Raw genomic sequence first — 17,006 nt, forward strand, 5'->3', positions numbered from 1 at the left:
GTCTGCCCGTGTGTCTGTGCGTCTGTGCGAGTGCGCATGCCTACTGTTTTACCCTTCAGTGACTTGTGTACAAGGACGCCCGGGTTTCTCTGCACTCAAACACTTCCCGATCTCTCCCCATTTAACAAACACACTGTCTTTCTCAAGTTCCCAATAAAGGAGGAATGTATGACGGATTTGGATCGGTTGAGGGAGTGGGCACATCTTTGTTAAATCTGGGAAGTGTTCACTTCAACGGGGAGAATTGAAAAGCAGAGTATTACTGAAACAGAGAATCACTGACTGCAGAATTACGAGGTGCAGAGGGATCGGGGTGTCCAAGTGTATGAATCACAAATGTTAACGTGCAGGTACAGCAAGTAACTGAGTAGGCTAAAGGAACCCTCTCCTCAGTTACAAGAGAATTGATTATAAAAGTAAAGATATTCTGCTTCAGTTAAACAGGGCACTGGTGAGAACACATCTTTACTCTGTGTCTAACCCCGTGCTGTAACCTGTCCTGGGAGTGTTTGATGGGGGGACAGTGCAGAGGGAGCTTTACTCTGTATCTAACCCATGCTGTACCTGCCCTAGGAGTGTTTGATGGGGACAGTGTAGAGGGAGCTTTACTCTGTATCTAACCCCATGCTGTACCTGTCCTGGGAGTGTTTGATGGGGGGGACAGTGTAGAGGGAGCTTTACTCTGTATCTAACCCCATGCTGTACCTGTCCTGGGAGTGTTTGATGGGGACAGTGTAGAGGGAGCTTTACTCTGTATCTAACCCCGTGCTGTACCTGTCCTGGGAGTGTTTGATGGGTTCATTGGTGATAGATCTGTTTGATTTCTGCTCACTTTTCTCACCCTGAAGCTGCAGATATCTCTCTCTCTGTTTCCCTGATCACAGGTATACAGTTTGATGAGAGCACCAGTCTCCAGGTGAACCCCGCTCCGATATCGCTGGATGGGGTGGGGCTGTTTACCCTTGAACTCCACCCCCACTGGGGAGGGGGATTCAGTCGAGAGTCCCAGTCCCCCGGCCGGACCCCAGGGGGAGATTGAGGGGCAGCTGAACGGTCACATCCTGTCCAGTGAGGAGGCGATGGACCGACTGCAGGTGAGATCGCAGTGACTCCGGAAATCAAATCCCACACATCCCCCAACCCCCCCTTCACAGTTCCTCCACCCTCCCCCTGACCACCAGCTGCCTCCCCTTCCCACTCACCCCGGCCAACCCCACACCTTTGTCACTGACACCCCTCAAATCACTTAGTGTCACCCTCCTCACTCACTGACCGCTCACCAGCCCTCCCCCTCTGGCATCCTGCACCACCACCACACACACACACACACGACCCCCCCCCCCCCCCCGAGTGGTAAATGTTTCCTGAGGATTGATTCTGGGTTACAGGAGACGGAGAAAATCATCGAGGAGCTGAATGAAACCTGGGAGCAGAAACTGCGGAAAACTGAGGCAATCCGCATGGAGAGGTGAGGTCAGGGGGTAGTCCGAGATGGCAGGGGGGTGGGGTGCGCACAGGGCAGGGGATCAGTCTGGGGGAGGGGGGCAGGATGGAGACGTTGGGTCAGTCAGGGGGAAGTGGGGAATGAGGGCATTGGGTCAGTCCGGGGGGTGTGAATGAGGGCATGGGGTCACTCTGGGGGTTAGGGGGGTGGGGGGGATGCGCGGGACATGGGATCAGTCCAGCAGGGGACCGGGATGGGGGTGCGGGGTCAGTCTGGGGAAGGGGGGCTGCGAGGTCAGTCCAGGGTGTGGGAGGGGGGATGCAGGGTCAGTCTGGGAAGGGTGGGGGTGGGGTCAGTTGGGGGGAGGGGCCAGTCAGGAGCGAGGGGCGGTGTGGGGTCAGTCTGGGGTTGCGGGGGGGGTGGTCTCAGAGGAAGGGGATTGTTGGCAACATAGTGGAAGAGTCCATTTTCAATTTGATTTATTATTGTCACACGTACTGGGATACAGTGAAAAGTATTGTTTCTTGCGCGCTATACAGACAAAGTATACCGTTCATAGAGAAGGAAAGGAGAGGGTGCAGAATGTAGTGTTACAGTCATAGCTAGGATGCAGAGAAAGATCAACTTGATGTGAGGTAGGTCCATTCAACAGTCTGACAGCAGCAGGGAAGAAGCTGTTCTTGAGTCGGTCGGTACGGGACCTCAGACTTTTGTATCTTTTACCCGATGGGAGAAGGTGGAAGAGAGAATGTCCTGGGTATGTTGGGGGGGGGGGGGGGTCCTTGATTATGCCGGCTGCTTTTCTGAGGCAGCGGGAAGTGTAGACAGAGTCAATGGATGGGAGGCTGTTTGTGTGATGGATTGGGCTACATTCACAACCCTTTGTAGGTCCTTGTGGTCTTGGGCAGAGCAGGAGCCCATACCAAGCGTTCATAGAGAAGGTTGGCCATTATAGAAAAAAGAAATAGAATATAAAGCGCCGCAGGTATTGTTGCAGCGACACACGGCATTGGTGAGGCCCCTCCTGGAATTTTGGTCCCTGTATTTGAGGTGCAATGCAGTGACATTGGAGGCAGTTCAGAGGTGGGTTCACGAGATTGATTCCAGAGATGAGGGGGTTTGTGTGTGAAGAGAGATTGAACAGTTCAGGCTGATACACTCTCCATGCCGGGACAGCGAGTAAATTTAAGGGGGAGTTAGACAGATTTTTAATTGGGAAATGGGGGGGCAGGGATGAAGGGCTACGGGGAGAAAAAGGGGACGAGGAGTATATCAGCCAAGATCGAATGGCGGGGCAGACTCAGTGGGCTGAATGGCCTCATTCTGATCCGATATGTTATGAAGGTGAAAGGTCGATGGGGGTGAGTGCGCAGCAAGATGGTTGTTGTGTACCACATTAACTGTGTCTCTGTCTCTCCCCTTTGCCTCCCTCACCCTCCACCTCTGCCCCCGCCCTCTCTCCATTTGTGTGTGTGTGCCTCTCTCTCTCTCTGTCTGTCTGTCTCTCTGTCTGTCTGTCTCTCTGTCTGTCTGTCTCTCTGTCTGTCTGTCTCTCTGTCTGTCTGTCTCTCTGTCTGTCTGTCTCTCTGTCTGTCTGTCTCTCTGTCTGTCTGTCTCTCTGTCTGTCTGTCTCTCTCTCTGTCTGTCTGTCTCTCTGTCTGTCTCTCTGTCTCTCTGTCTGTCTGTCTGTCTCTCTGTCTGTCTGTCTCTCTCTGTGTCTCTCAGGGAGGCTCTCTTGGCGGAGATGGGAGTTGCCACTCGGGAGGATGGAGGAACTGTTGGGGTTTTCTCTCCGAAAAAGGTCAGTCCACCTGCTCTGGGCCTGGAGTAATCCTGTTTGAGGGGGAGGGGGCGAGAGGACAGAGGGCCAGCACAGGTCAGGAGGGCCTCAGTTGCTATGTGGGGGTGGAGGTGTTCGCTCGCCAATACAGGGGCAGGGGGAGAGGGGGCCAGTGTGGGGGAGAGGGCTCAGGTGCCAGTGTTGGTGTGGGGTGGGGGGGCTGCGCTTGGTCACTACAGGGGGTGGGGGGGCTGTGGATCAGGGTGGGGGATGGGGAAGGGCTCAGGTGCCGTCGGGGGGGGGAGGGTTCTGGTTGCCAGTGTGGGGGGAGGAGTCAGTTTGACTGTCTCTCATTCCAGACGCCACATTTGGTGAATTTAAATGAAGATCCACTGATGTCAGAATGTCTCCTGTATTATATCAAGGATGGAGTGACCAGGTAATAAACCCCGTACCCAGAGTCTGTGTGTGGGAGCCGTACCCCAGTGAGAGTCAGTGTGTGTGGGAGCCGTACCCCAGTGAGAGTCAGTGTGGTGGGACCCCAGTGAGAGTCAGTGTGTGTGGGGACCCATACCCCAGTGAGAGTCAGTGTGTGTGGGACCCCAGTGAGAGTCAGTGTGTGTGGGAGCCGTACCCCAGTGAGAGTCAGTGTGTGTGGGACCCGTACCCCAGTGAGAGTCAGTGTGTGTGGGACCCAGTGAGAGTCAGTGTGTGTGGGACCCTGTACCCCAGTGAGAGTCAGTGTGTGTGGGACCCCGTACCCCAGTGAGAGTCAGTGTGTGTGGGACCCTGTACCGCAGTGAGAGTCAGTGTGTGTGGGACCCCGTACCCCAGTGAGAGTCAGTGTGTGTGGGACCCTGTACCCCAGTGAGAGTCAGTGTGTGTGGGACCCCGTACCCCAGTGAGAGTCAGTGTGTGTGGGACCCCGTACCCCAGTGGAGTCAGTGTGTGTGTGGGACCCCGTACCCCAGTGAGAGTCAGTGTGTGTGTGGGACCCGTACCCCAGTGAGAGTCAGTGTGTGTGGGACCCCAGTGAGAGTCAGTGTGTGTGGGACCCATACCCCAGTGAGAGTCAGTGTGTGTGGGACCCGTAACCCAGTGAGAGTCAGTGTGGTGTGTGGGAGCCGTACCCCAGTGAGAGTCAGTGTGTGTGGACCCCGTACCCCAGTGAGAGTCAGTGTGTGTGGGACCCCGTACCCCAGTGAGAGTCAGTGTGTGTGGGAGCCGTACCCCAGTTGAGAGTCAGTGTGTGTGGGAGCCCGTACGCCAGTGAGAGTCAGTGTGTGTGGGAGTCGTACCCCAGTGAGAGTCAGTGTGTGTGGGAGCCGTACCCCAGTGAGAGTCAGTGTGTGTGGGAGCCGTACCCCAGTGAGAGTCAGTGTGGTGGGGCCGTGTACCCCAGTGAGAGTCAGTGTGTGTGGGGAGTTCGTACCCCAGTGAAGAGTCAGTGTGTGTGGGAGTCGTACCCCAGTGAGAGTCAGGTGTGTGTGGGAGCCCTACCCCAGTGAGAGTCAGTGTGTGTGGGACCCCGTTACCCAGTGAGAGTCAGTGTGTGTGGGACCCCGTACCCCAGTGAGAGTCAGTGTGTGTGGGACCCCGTACCCCAGTGAGAGTCAGTGTCTGTGGGACCCCGTACCCCAGTGAGAGTCAGTGTGTGTGGGACCCCGTACCCCAGTGAGAGTCAGTGTGTGTGAGACCCCGTACCCCAGTGAGAGTCAGTGTGTGTGGGACCCGTACCCCAGTGAGAGTCAGTGTGTGTGGGAGCCGTACCCCAGTGAGAGTCAGTGTGTGTGGGAGCCGTATCCCAGTGAGAGTCAGTGTGTGTGGGAGCCCGTACCCCAGTGAGAGTCAGTGTGTGTGGGTTGTGTTTCTCAGTGTGTGACTGGTTGTGTTCCTTGTTGTGTTTCAGGGTTGGACAGGGTGTGGTGGATATTAAACTGAGTGGGAAGTTCATTAAGGAACTGCACTGTGTATTTCACAGCGAGTCTGATTCCAATGGCGAAGGTAAGTTACAGTTATGGATATTCCTGAGACCGTGAACACATCAAAACCCGTCTCCCTCACCTCTCTTCCACCTCGAACCTGTCCAACCTCATACACGGCCTAGCCCAGTGTATGATCACCTGCCCTGCAGGAAATCAGTCAGGGCTCCTGCTCCTGATCACTGTCCAGTGATCCCTGGGTTAGAGATAGAGAGGGGAAATGAGCCAGGGTTCCTGCTCCTGATCACTGTCCAGTGATCCCTGGGGTTAGAGAGAGAGAGAGAGGGGAAATCAGCCAGGGCTCCTGCTCCTGATCACTGTCCAGTGATCCCTGGGAGAAGATAGAGAGGGGAAAATCAGCTCGGGTTCCTGCTCCTGATCACTGTCCAGTGATCCCTGGGTTAGAGAGAGAGAGAGAGGGGAAATCAGCCAGGGTTCCTGCTCCTGATCACTGTCCAGTGATCCCTGGGTTAGAGAGAGAGAGAGAGGGGAAATCAGCCAGGGTTCCTGCTCCTGATCACTGTCCAGTGATCCCTGGGTTAGAGACAGAGTGGTGGTGACTTGGTGTATGGTATACGTAGGCTGTTGATGGTGGTACAGTTGATGTTAGCGGGTTCCTGTGTGTGGTTTAACTGATCTCCATGTTGTTTATTGCAGTGACAGTGACCCTGGAACCGTGTGAAGGTGCAGATACCTATGTGAATGGAAAGGAAGTGAGTGGCCCCACAGTGCTCCGACAAGGTAAAGTGGGTCCCCGCACAGTGAGAGTGAGGGCGGGAGACTGGGGAGGCATGAGGGGGATACTGTCTCCCCCAACTCTCTGCGGTGGGAGTGGGAGTGAGGGGCACACAGCCTCCCCTGGACGTACCACAGTGGTGGGGGGGCAGTGTATCTCCCGACTCTCTGTGGTGGGGTGGGGTGGGGGGGGAGGTGGGAGTGAGAGGGGCACAGTCTCCCCTTGGTTCTCTGCAATGGGGGTGGGGAGTCAGGGGGACACAGTCTCCCCTTGACTCTCCGTAGTGGGGGGAGGGGAGTGAGAGGGCACAGTCCTCCCCCGACTCTCCGCAGTTGGGGGGCACAGTCCTCCCCCGACTCTCCGCAGTTGGGGGCGGGGGGGGGCACAGTCTCCCCTGACTCTCCGCAGTTGGGGGTGGGGGGGGGGCACAGTCTCCCCTGACTCTCCGCAGTTGGGGTCAGGGGGGCACAGTCTCCCCTGACTCTCCGTGGTTGGGGTAGGGGGACACAGTCTCCCCCGACAGTCTGCAGTTGGAGGGCACGGTCTCCTCGACTCTCTGCGGTTGGTTGCGGGGGGGGGGGACGCACAGTCTACCCCAACTCTCCGCAGTTGGGGGGCACACAGTCTCCCCCGACTCTCCGCAGTTGGGGGGCACACAGTCTCCCCCGACTCTCCACAGTTGGGGGCACACAGTCTCCCCCGACTCTCTGCAGTTGGGGGGCACAGTCTCCCCCGACTCTCCGCAGTTGGGGGGCACACAGTCTCCCCCGACTCTCCTGCAGTTGGGGGGCACAGTCTCCCCCGACTCTCTGCAGTTGGGGGGCACACAGTCTCCCCCGACTCTCCGCAGTTGGGGGTGGGGGGTACAGTGTCCCCCGACTGTCCGCGGTTAGAGGGGTGGGGGGGGGGGGGGGCACGGTCCTCCCTCGACTCTCCACAGTGGAGGGGGAGGGGATGAAGTGAGGGCGGGGGGGCACGGTCTCACCCTGATCCTCCGCGGTGGGGGCAATGGGCCTCGGGGAGTGACCTGGCGGTGACAACCCTCACCCTCACCCCCACCCCCTGGGCGTTGACCCCCCCCCTGACAGTGACCCTGTGGAGAGCTGGGTGTGTTTGCTGGCTGGCTGATGATTAACCTTTGACGACCCCCCCCTCCCTCGCTCTCCGGCAGGGAACCGCGTGGTGATGGGGAAGAGCCACGTTTTCCGGTTCAATCACCCGGAACAGGCCCGACTGGAACGGGAGCGAGCCCCCACCCTGGGGGGACAAGCGGAGACGGTGGATTGGAGCTTCGCCCAGAGGGAACTGCTGGAGAAACAGGGAATCGACATCAAACTGGAAATGGAGAAACGGTGAGGAGGGAGGGGTGGGGGTGAGGTCCCCCCCCCCCCCCCCCCGGGGAAGTAGGAGGGGGTGTGTGAGGGTGAGGTGGAGAGGGGTGGGATCCCCCAGGAAAGGAGAGTGTTGGGAGGGGACGGGGAGTTTTGTGGGAGGGCTGCAGTGGGGGGAGGGGGCCCGGGGGTGGAGTCCCCTGTGGTTTTGGGAGGGGAGGGGGGGGAAGTGGATGGGGTGACAGGGATTCCCCCCCCCCCGCCCCCCGGGGGGGGAGCCTCCCAGGAGCAGAGGGAAGGCGCGAGGGGGCATCCAAGATGAAGTCCCGTAGGAGGGTGTGGGGGCAATTGGGTCACTCAGGAGGGAGGGGACAAGGTTGAGGGGGAGGGAGATGACAGAGTCTCCCATGAGGTGGGGGGGTTCTTTGGGAGGGGGCAGAGGGTGAGGGCAAGGGGGATGGGGCTCCTTGTGCCCCTAGCTGTCCCATCAAGGTGACTCGCTTCCTGACCAATCAGTGACAGAGGTCAGAGGCCACTCGATGCCGGTCACTCACTGCGCCTGAAGCACCAGGTCACCGTGGAGATGGGGGAGGGGGTCTGAGTGTGGGCTCCTATCAGCATGTGGACTCGGGCCCCTCCTCAAGGGTCACTGGATTCCATGAGGGGTCAGTCAGTGGCCTTTGACCTTCTGCAGTCGGGTCAATGGGAAAATTATCTGGGAAATGGGGGGGGGTCAGGGTTGACCTGCCCTGAACTTTAACCCCCTTCAGTTCCCATTGGAGAGGTCGGTGTCAGTCTGCTCTGATAGGGCCTGGCTGGGGTTGTCATAGCAGCAGACTCAATGGGTCAAATGGCCACCTCCTGCAGTGGAGGGACTCTGATTGGCTGTCTCTGTTTCTATACTCAGGCTACAGGATCTGGAGAACCAATACCGTCTGGAGAAAGAAGAAGCAGATCTCCAACTGGAACAGTCCAGGCTGGTAAGGGTTCGAACCCCATCAATACCCGGAACAGCACCCCCACCACACTGACTCTCACTGGGGTACGGGGTCCCACACACACTGACTCTCACTGGGGTACGGGGTCCCACACACACCGACTCTCACTGGGGTACGGGGTCCCACACACACTGACTCTCACTGGGGTACGGGGTCCCACACACACTGACTCTCACTGGGGTACGGGGTCCCACACACACTGACTCTCACTGGGGTACGGCTCCCACACACACACTGACTCTCACTGGGGTACGGGGTCCACACACACTGACTCTCACTGGGGTACGGGGTCCCACACACACCGACTCTCACTGGGGTACGGGGTCCCACACACACTGACTCTCACTGGGGTCCCACACACACTGACTCTCACTGGGGTACGGGGTCCCACACACACTGACTCTCACTGGGGTACGGCTCCCACACACACACTGACTCTCACTGGGGTACGGGTCCCACACACACTGACTCTCACTGGGGTACGGGGTCCCACACACACTGACTCTCACTGGGGTACGGGGTCCCACACACACTGACTCTCACTGGGGTACGGGGTCCCACACACACTGACTCTCACTGGGGTACGGGGTCCCACACACACTGACTCTCACTGGGGTACGGGGTCCCACACACACTGACTCTCACTGGGGTACGGGTCCCACACACACTGACCCTCACTGGGGTACGGGTCCCACACACACTGACTCTCACTGGGGTACGGGGTCCCACACACACTGACTCTCACTGGGGTACGGGGTCCCACACACACTGACTCTCACTGGGGTACGGGGTCCCACACACACTGACCCTCACTGGGGTACGGGGTCCCACACACACTGACTCTCACTGGGGTATGGGGCCCCACACACACTGACTCTCACTGGCTCTTTCTTGTTCAGTACGTAGACTCGGACAGTGGTGATGACTCGGACAAGCGATCGTGTGAGGAGAGTTGGCGACTGATCGCTTCCCTGCGCGAGAAACTGCCGGCCAATAAGGTGCAGAGCATCGTGAAGCGGTGTGGATTACCCAGCAGCGGGAAGAAGCGAGAGCCAATCCGGGTTTACCAGATCCCACAGCGCCGACGGATCACCAAGGATCCCAAGTGGGTGACCATGGCGGACCTGAAGATGCAGGCGGTGAAGGAGATCTGCTACGAGGTGGCCCTCAACGATTTCAAACACTCAAAGCAGGAGATAGAGGCCATCGCCATCGTAAAGATGAAGGAATTGTCACGGATGTACGGCAAGAAAGATCCCAACGAGAAGGAGAGCTGGCAGGCGGTGGCTCGGGATGTGTGGGACACGGTGGGAGTGGGAGAGGAACGAGGGGACGAGACGGAGGTGAGGACTCATCGCGATGTGGATGACCTCCGCGCCCACATCGACAAACTGACCGATATCCTACAGGAAGTAAAACTACAGAACAACATGAAGGATGAGGAAATTAAAGCTCTGAGAGACAGGATGTTAAAAATGGAGAGAGTTATTCCAGCAATTAATCAGGTAAAGTTCAGAGCCCAAACTCCCCAATTCACACAACAGCGGGGGCATAGATAAAACCCATGTGTGTGTCTCAGTGTCAGCCCCTGTGTCCGTGTGTGTGTCTCAGTGTCAGCTCCTGTACGGTCCGTGTGTGTCAGTGTCAGCTCCTGTACGGTCCGTGTGTGTGTCTCAGTGTCAGCTCCTGTACGGTCCGTGTGTGTGTCTCAGTGTCAGCTCCTGTACGGTCCGTGTGTGTCAGTGTCAGCTCCTGTACGGTCCGTGTGTGTCAGTGTCACCTCCTGTACGGTCCGTGTGTGTCAGTGTCACCTCCTGTACGGTCCGTGTGTGTGTCTCAGTGTCAGCTCCTGTACTGTGTGTGTGTCCGTGTGTCTCAGTGTCAGCCCCTGTGTCCGTGTGTGTCAGTGTCAGCTCCTGTACGGTCCGTGTGTGTGTGTCAGTGTCAGCTCCTGTACGGTCCGTGTGTGTCAGTGTCAGCTCCTGTACGGTCCGTGTGTGTCAGTGTCAGCTCCTGTACGGTCCGTGTGTGTCAGTGTCAGCTCCTGTACGGTCCGTGTGTGTGTCTCAGTGTCAGCTCCTGTACGGTCCGTGTGTGTCAGTGTCAGCTCCTGTACGGTCCGTGTGTGTCAGTGTCAGCTCCTGTACAGTCCGTGTGTGTGTCAGTGTCAGCTCCTGTACGGTCCGTGTGTGTGTCTCAGTGTCAGCTCCTGTACGGTCCGTGTGTGTCTCAGTGTCAGCTCCTGTACGGTCCGTGTGTGTGTCTCAGTGTCAGCTCCTGTACGGTCCGTGTGTGTCAGTGTCAGTGTCAGCTCCTGTACGGTCCGTGTGTGTGTGTCAGTGTCAGCTCCTGTACGGTCCGTGTGTGTCAGTGTCAGCTCCTGTACGGTCCGTGTGTGTGTCTCAGTGTCAGCTCCTGTACGGTCCGTGTGTGTCAGTGTCAGCTCCTGTACGGTCCGTGTGTGTCAGTGTCAGCTCCTGTACAGTCCGTGTGTGTGTCAGTGTCAGCTCCTGTACGGTCCGTGTGTGTGTCTCAGTGTCAGCTCCTGTACGGTCCGTGTGTGTCTCAGTGTCAGCTCCTGTACGGTCCGTGTGTGTGTCTCAGTGTCAGCTCCTGTACGGTCCGTGTGTGTCAGTGTCAGTGTCAGCTCCTGTACGGTCCGTGTGTGTCAGTGTCAGCTCCTGTGCGGTCCGTGTGTGTGTCTCAGTGTCAGCTCCTGTACGGTCCGTGTGTGTGTGTCAGTGTCAGCTCCTGTGCGGTCCGTGTGTGTGTCTCAGTGTCAGCTCCTGTACGGTCCGTGTGTGTGTGTCAGTGTCAGCTCCTGTGCGGTCCGTGTGTGTGTCTCAGTGTCAGCTCCTGTACGGTCCGTGTGTGTGTGTCAGTGTCAGCTCCTGTGCGGTCCGTGTGTGTGTGTCAGTGTCAGCTCCTGTACGGTCCGTGTGTGTCAGTGTCAGCTCCTGAACGGTCCGTGTGTGTCAGTGTCAGCTCCTGTGCGGTCCGTGTGTGTGTGTCAGTGTCAGCTCCTGTACGGTCCGTGTGTGTCAGTGTCAGCTCCTGTACAGTCCGTGTGTGTGTGTCAGTGTCAGCTCCTGTACGGTCCGTGTGTGTGTGTCAGTGTCAGCTCCTGTAAGGTCCGTGTGTGTCAGTGTCAGCTCCTGTACGGTCCGTGTGTGTCAGTGTCAGCTCCTGTACGGTCCGTGTGTGTCAGTGTCAGCTCCTGTACGGTCCGTGTGTGTCAGTGTCAGCTCCTGTACGGTCCGTGTGTGTCAGTGTCAGCTCCTGTACGGTCCGTGTGTGTGTGTGTCAGTGTCAGCTCCTGTACGGTCTGTGTGTGTCAGTGTCAGCTCCTGTACGGTCCGTGTGTGTGTGTCAGTGTCAGCTCCTGTACGGTCCGTGTGTGTGTGTCAGTGTCAGCTCCTGTACAGTCCGTGTGTGTGTGTCAGTATCAGCTCCTGTACGGTCCGTGTGTGTGTGTCAGTGTCAGCTCCTGTACAGTCCGTGTGTGTGTGTCAGTGTCAGCTCCTGTACGGTCCGTGTGTGTCAGTGTCAGCTCCTGTACGGTCCGTGTGTGTCAGTGTCAGCTCCTGTACGGTCCGTGTGTGTCAGTGTCAGCTCCTGTACGGTCCGTGTGTGTCAGTGTCAGCTCCTGTAAGGTCCGTGTGTGTCAGTGTCAGCTCCTGTACGGTCCGTGTGTGTCAGTGTCAGCTCCTGTACGGTCCGTGTGTGTCAGTGTCAGCTCCTGTACGGTCCGTGTGTGTCAGTGTCAGCTCCTGTACGGTCCGTGTGTGTCAGTGTCAGCTCCTGTACGGTCCGTGTGTGTGTGTCAGTGTCAGCTCCTGTACAGTCCGTGTGTGTCAGTGTCAGCTCCTGTACAGTCCGTGTGTGTCAGTGTCAGCTCCTGTACGGTCCGTGTGTGTGTCTCAGTGTCAGCTCCTGTACGGTCCGTGTGTGTGTGTCAGTGTCAGCTCCTGTACGGTCCGTGTGTGTGTGTCAGTGTCAGCTCCTGTACGGTCCGTGTGTGTGTGTCAGTGTCAGCTCCTGTACGGTCCGTGTGTGTGTGTCAGTGTCAGCTCCTGTACGGTCCGTGTGTGTGTGTCAGTGTCAGCTCCTGTACGGTCCGTGTGTGTGTGTCAGTGTCAGCTCCTGTACGGTCCGTGTGTGTGTGTCAGTGTCAGCTCCTGTGCGGTCCGTGTGTGTGTCTCAGTGTCAGCTCCTGTGCGGTCCGTGTGTGTGTGTCAGTGTCAGCTCCTGTACGGTCCGTGTGTGTCAGTGTCAGCTCCTGTACGGTCCGTGTGTGTCAGTGTCAGCTCCTGTACGGTCCGTGTGTGTGTGTCAGTGTCAGCTCCTGTACGGTCCGTGTGTGTGTGTCAGTGTCAGCTCCTGTACGGACCGTGTGTGTCAGTGTCAGCTCCTGTACGGTCCGTGTGTGTCAGTGTCAGCTCCTGTACGGTCCGTGTGTGTGTCTCAGTGTCAGCTCCTGTGCGGTCCGTGTGTGTGTGTCAGTGTCAGCTCCTGTACGGTCCGTGTGTGTCAGTGTCAGCTCCTGTACGGTCCGTGTGTGTGTGTCAGTGTCAGCTCCTGTACGGTCCGTGTGTGTCAGTGTCAGCTCCTGTACAGTCCGTGTGTGTGTGTCAGTGTCAGCTCCTGTACGGTCCGTGTGTGTGTGTCAGTGTCAGCTCCTGTACGGTCCGTGTGTGTGTGTCAGTGTCAGCTCCTGTACAGTCCGTGTGTGTCAGTGTCAGCTCCTGTACAGTCCGTGTGTGTCAGTGTCAGCTCCTGTACAGTCCGTGTGTGTCAGTGTCAGCTCCTGTACAGTCCGTGTGTGTCAGTGTCAGCTCCTGTACGGTCCGTGTGTGTGTGTCAGTGTCAGCTCCTGTACGGTCCGTGTGTGTCAGTGTCAGCTCCTGTACGGTCCGTGTGTGTCAGTGTCAGCTCCTGTACGGTCCGTGTGTGTCAGTGTCAGCTCCTGTACGGTCCGTGTGTGTCAGTGTCAGCTCCTGTAAGGTCCGTGTGTGTCAGTGTCAGCTCCTGTACGGTCCGTGTGTGTCAGTGTCAGCTCCTGTACGGTCCGTGTGTGTCAGTGTCAGCTCCTGTACGGTCCGTGTGTGTCAGTGTCAGCTCCTGTACGGTCCGTGTGTGTCAGTGTCAGCTCCTGTACGGTCCGTGTGTGTGTGTCAGTGTCAGCTCCTGTACAGTCCGTGTGTGTCAGTGTCAGCTCCTGTACAGTCCGTGTGTGTCAGTGTCAGCTCCTGTACGGTCCGTGTGTGTGTCTCAGTGTCAGCTCCTGTACGGTCCGTGTGTGTGTGTCAGTGTCAGCTCCTGTACGGTCCGTGTGTGTGTCTCAGTGTCAGCTCCTGTACGGTCCGTGTGTGTGTGTCAGTGTCAGCTCCTGTACGGTCCGTGTGTGTGTGTCAGTGTCAGCTCCTGTACGGTCCGTGTGTGTGTGTCAGTGTCAGCTCCTGTACGGTCCGTGTGTGTGTGTCAGTGTCAGCTCCTGTACGGTCCGTGTGTGTGTGTCAGTGTCAGCTCCTGTACGGTCCGTGTGTGTGTGTCAGTGTCAGCTCCTGTACGGTCCGTGTGTGTGTGTCAGTGTCAGCTCCTGTGCGGTCCGTGTGTGTGTCTCAGTGTCAGCTCCTGTGCGGTCCGTGTGTGTGTGTCAGTGTCAGCTCCTGTACGGTCCGTGTGTGTCAGTGTCAGCTCCTGTACGGTCCGTGTGTGTCAGTGTCAGCTCCTGTACGGTCCGTGTGTGTGTGTCAGTGTCAGCTCCTGTACGGTCCGTGTGTGTGTGTCAGTGTCAGCTCCTGTACGGTCCGTGTGTGTGTGTCAGTGTCAGCTCCTGTACAGTCCGTGTGTGTCAGTGTCAGCTCCTGTACAGTCCGTGTGTGTCAGTGTCAGCTCCTGTACAGTCCGTGTGTGTCAGTGTCAGCTCCTGTACAGTCCGTGTGTGTCAGTGTCAGCTCCTGTACGGTCCGTGTGTGTCAGTGTCAGCTCCTGTACGGTCCGTGTGTGTCAGTGTCAGCTCCTGTACGGTCCGTGTGTGTGTGTCAGTGTCAGCTCCTGTACGGTCCGTGTGTGTGTGTCAGTGTCAGCTCCTGTACAGTCCGTGTGTGTCAGTGTCAGCTCCTGTACAGTCCGTGTGTGTCAGTGTCAGCTCCTGTACAGTCCGTGTGTGTCAGTGTCAGCTCCTGTACAGTCCGTGTGTGTCAGTGTCAGCTCCTGTACAGTCCGTGTGTGTCAGTGTCAGCTCCTGTACAGTCCGTGTGTGTCAGTGTCAGCTCCTGTACGGTCCGTGTGTGTGTCTCAGTGTCAGCTCCTGTACGGTCCGTGTGTGTCAGTGTCAGCTCCTGTACAGTCCGTGTGTGTGTGTCAGTGTCAGCTCCTGTACGGTCCGTGTGTGTCAGTGTCAGCTCCTGTACGGTCCGTGTGTGTCAGTGTCAGCTCCTGTACGGTCCGTGTGTGTCAGTGTCAGCTCCTGTATGGTCCGTGTGTGTCAGTGTCAGCTCCTGTACGGTCCGTGTGTGTGTGTCAGTGTCAGCTCCTGTACGGTCCGTGTGTGTGTGTCAGTGTCAGCTCCTGTACAGTCCGTGTGTGTGTGTCAGTGTCAGCTCCTGTACGGTCCGTGTGTGTCAGTGTCAGCTCCTGTACGGTCCGTGTGTGTCTCAGTGTCAGCTCCTGTACGGTCCGTGTGTGTGTGTCAATGTCAGCTCCTGTATAGGGGTTTCGGTGGGGGTGTTGGTGACAGGAGTGACCTCACGTGGATTGGGAGGGGGTTTTGGTGGGGCGGGGGCATTTGTGGATGGATCAGGAGATCAGGGGGTGGGTTCCCTGACCCTCTGATCAGGCCTGTCCCAGATTCAGGGAGGCAGCTCAGTGTGGACCTGAGGAGGGGGAGGGGGGTCACGGGGGTTCAGTGACGGGTGGAGGTGTTTTTTCTGGGAGGGGGGTGCATTTCCCTGACCCTCTGACCGTGTCTGCTCTGCTTTCAGGACGGCAGCGATGGGGAATCGGCTCAGTGCGGACCCGAGGACAGGGCTGAGGAGCGGACCCCTCCGGTGGGCAGCGAGGGTCTGGGGGAGAGCGGGCCCTGGACGGAGGGGAAGCCTGAGCCCCCAGCCCAGAAGGCGGTGCGGATCAGCCGACTGATGGAGGAGGACCCGGCGTTCCGGCGCGGCCGACTGCGCTGGCTACAACAGGAGCAGCAACGCTTCCAAAACCTGCAGCAACAGCAGATCAGCAAGAGATTGCGCAAACATACGGGGCCCGGACGGTTCATTCCTCCCCAGGATTGTAAGCTGCGATTCCCCTTTAAGAGTAACCCCCAACACCGCTACTCCTGGGGTTCCGGCCTCGGCGTGCCCCCTGACCCCGGGGCGCCCTGTGACCCCGGCACGCCGTCTATCCCCAGTGCGCCCTCTGACCCTGGCACCATGACCCCGGCCCCGAGGGGTCAGTGCCGAGAGGTTGCGAATGAAGAGAGGCCGCGAGGGTCCCACCGATTCTGGCAGGGTTATGGTTACGGTTACGGTCAGCACTCACACCACGGTTACCAGGGCAACCGACACCATCAGTACCGACGGAACTCCTTCGATAACGGTGCGGGCAGTCGGGCCAAGTTCCTGCGGCAGTCAGCGGCCGGACCCCCGGATCAGCGAGCGCCGTCGGAACAACCTCCCCACCGCAGGCACCTTCACCCCCACTCCCGACACAACCACCAGCGTCACCGCGACAACCGACACTCTGCCGATGCCGAGTTCACCCACTGTCCACCCCCCGAACGGCAGGAACGATTCTACCAGCACCACCCCTACACCCCACCCCCTCGCATGAGGAGACAGCACTCTGCCCCCGACCTGCAGGGTTCAGAGACCCCTGTGTAACCGCGGGATAGTGGCGCAGCCCGGGGAGGCGGCGGGGAGACCAGACACACAACCCGGGGGGGGGGGGGGGGGAGGAGGGAGTGTGGGGACACCGGACGCACAACCCGGGGGGGGGGGGGGGGGGGGAGGAGGGAGTGTGGGGACACCGGACACACAACCCGGGGTGGGGGAGGAGGGAGTGTGGGGACACCGGACACACAACCCGGGGTGGGGGAGGGTAGAGGAGGACGGGTAGAGTGCGAGGCACCAGACACACAGCTCAGGGAGAGGGGGAGGAGGATGCTCGGTACAAGGAGTGGGGAAAAGTGGGGATCAGTGCGAGGAGGAGAGGGATGTCTGCGCAGAGGAGGGGGAGTTTGCGCGAGAAGGAGAAGGGGGTCAGTGCAAGGGGGAGGGGGGGACAGTGCAATGAGGAGAAAGATGTCTGTGCGCAGGGGAAGGAGGAAGGGCGGGGGTCTCAGTGCGAGGAGGAAGGGGGGGTCTCAGTGCGAGGAGGAAGGGGGGGTCTCAGTGCGAGGAGGAAGGGGGGTCTCAGTGCGAGGAGGAAGGGGGGGTCTCAGTGCGAGGAGGAAGGGGGGGTCTCAGTGCGAGGAGGAAGGGGGGGTCTCAGTGCGAGGAGGAAGGGGGGGTCTCAGTGCGAGGAGGAAGGGGGGGTCTCAGTGCGAGGAGGAAGGGGGGGTCTCAGTGCGAGGAGGAAGGGGGGGTCTCAGTGCGAGGAGGAAGGGGGGGTCTCAGTGCGAGGAGGAAGGGGGGGTCTCAGTGCGAGGAGGAAGGGGGGGTCTCAGTGCGAGGAGGAAGGGGGGGTCTCAGTGCGAGGAGGAAGGGGGGGTCTCAGTGCGAGGAGGAAGGGGGGGTCTC

The 17,006-nt window shown here is 58.7% G+C and overlaps 1 protein-coding gene across 1 annotated transcript; it reads left to right on the top strand.

The window, feature by feature from the left end:
• Positions 1 to 890: 890 nt before the first annotated feature.
• LOC145340515 (kinesin-like protein KIF1C) lies at positions 891 to 16,205 on the top strand. The gene is made up of 10 exons (XM_080184983.1): positions 891 to 1,094; positions 1,389 to 1,468; positions 3,170 to 3,245; positions 3,584 to 3,663; positions 5,134 to 5,228; positions 5,864 to 5,947; positions 7,114 to 7,294; positions 8,181 to 8,253; positions 9,171 to 9,776; positions 15,258 to 16,205. The coding sequence occupies exons 1-10, from the start codon at positions 942 to 944 to the stop codon at positions 16,146 to 16,148; spliced, it is 2,319 nt and encodes a 772-aa protein (XP_080041109.1). The 5' UTR covers positions 891 to 941; the 3' UTR covers positions 16,149 to 16,205.
• Positions 16,206 to 17,006: the final 801 nt, after the last annotated feature.

The sequence above is a fragment of the Carcharhinus amblyrhynchos genome, unplaced genomic scaffold (assembly GCF_965287045.1).
Source record: "Carcharhinus amblyrhynchos unplaced genomic scaffold, sCarAmb.v2.hapA chromosome_1096, whole genome shotgun sequence".
NCBI classification, from domain to species: domain Eukaryota; kingdom Metazoa; phylum Chordata; class Chondrichthyes; order Carcharhiniformes; family Carcharhinidae; genus Carcharhinus; species Carcharhinus amblyrhynchos.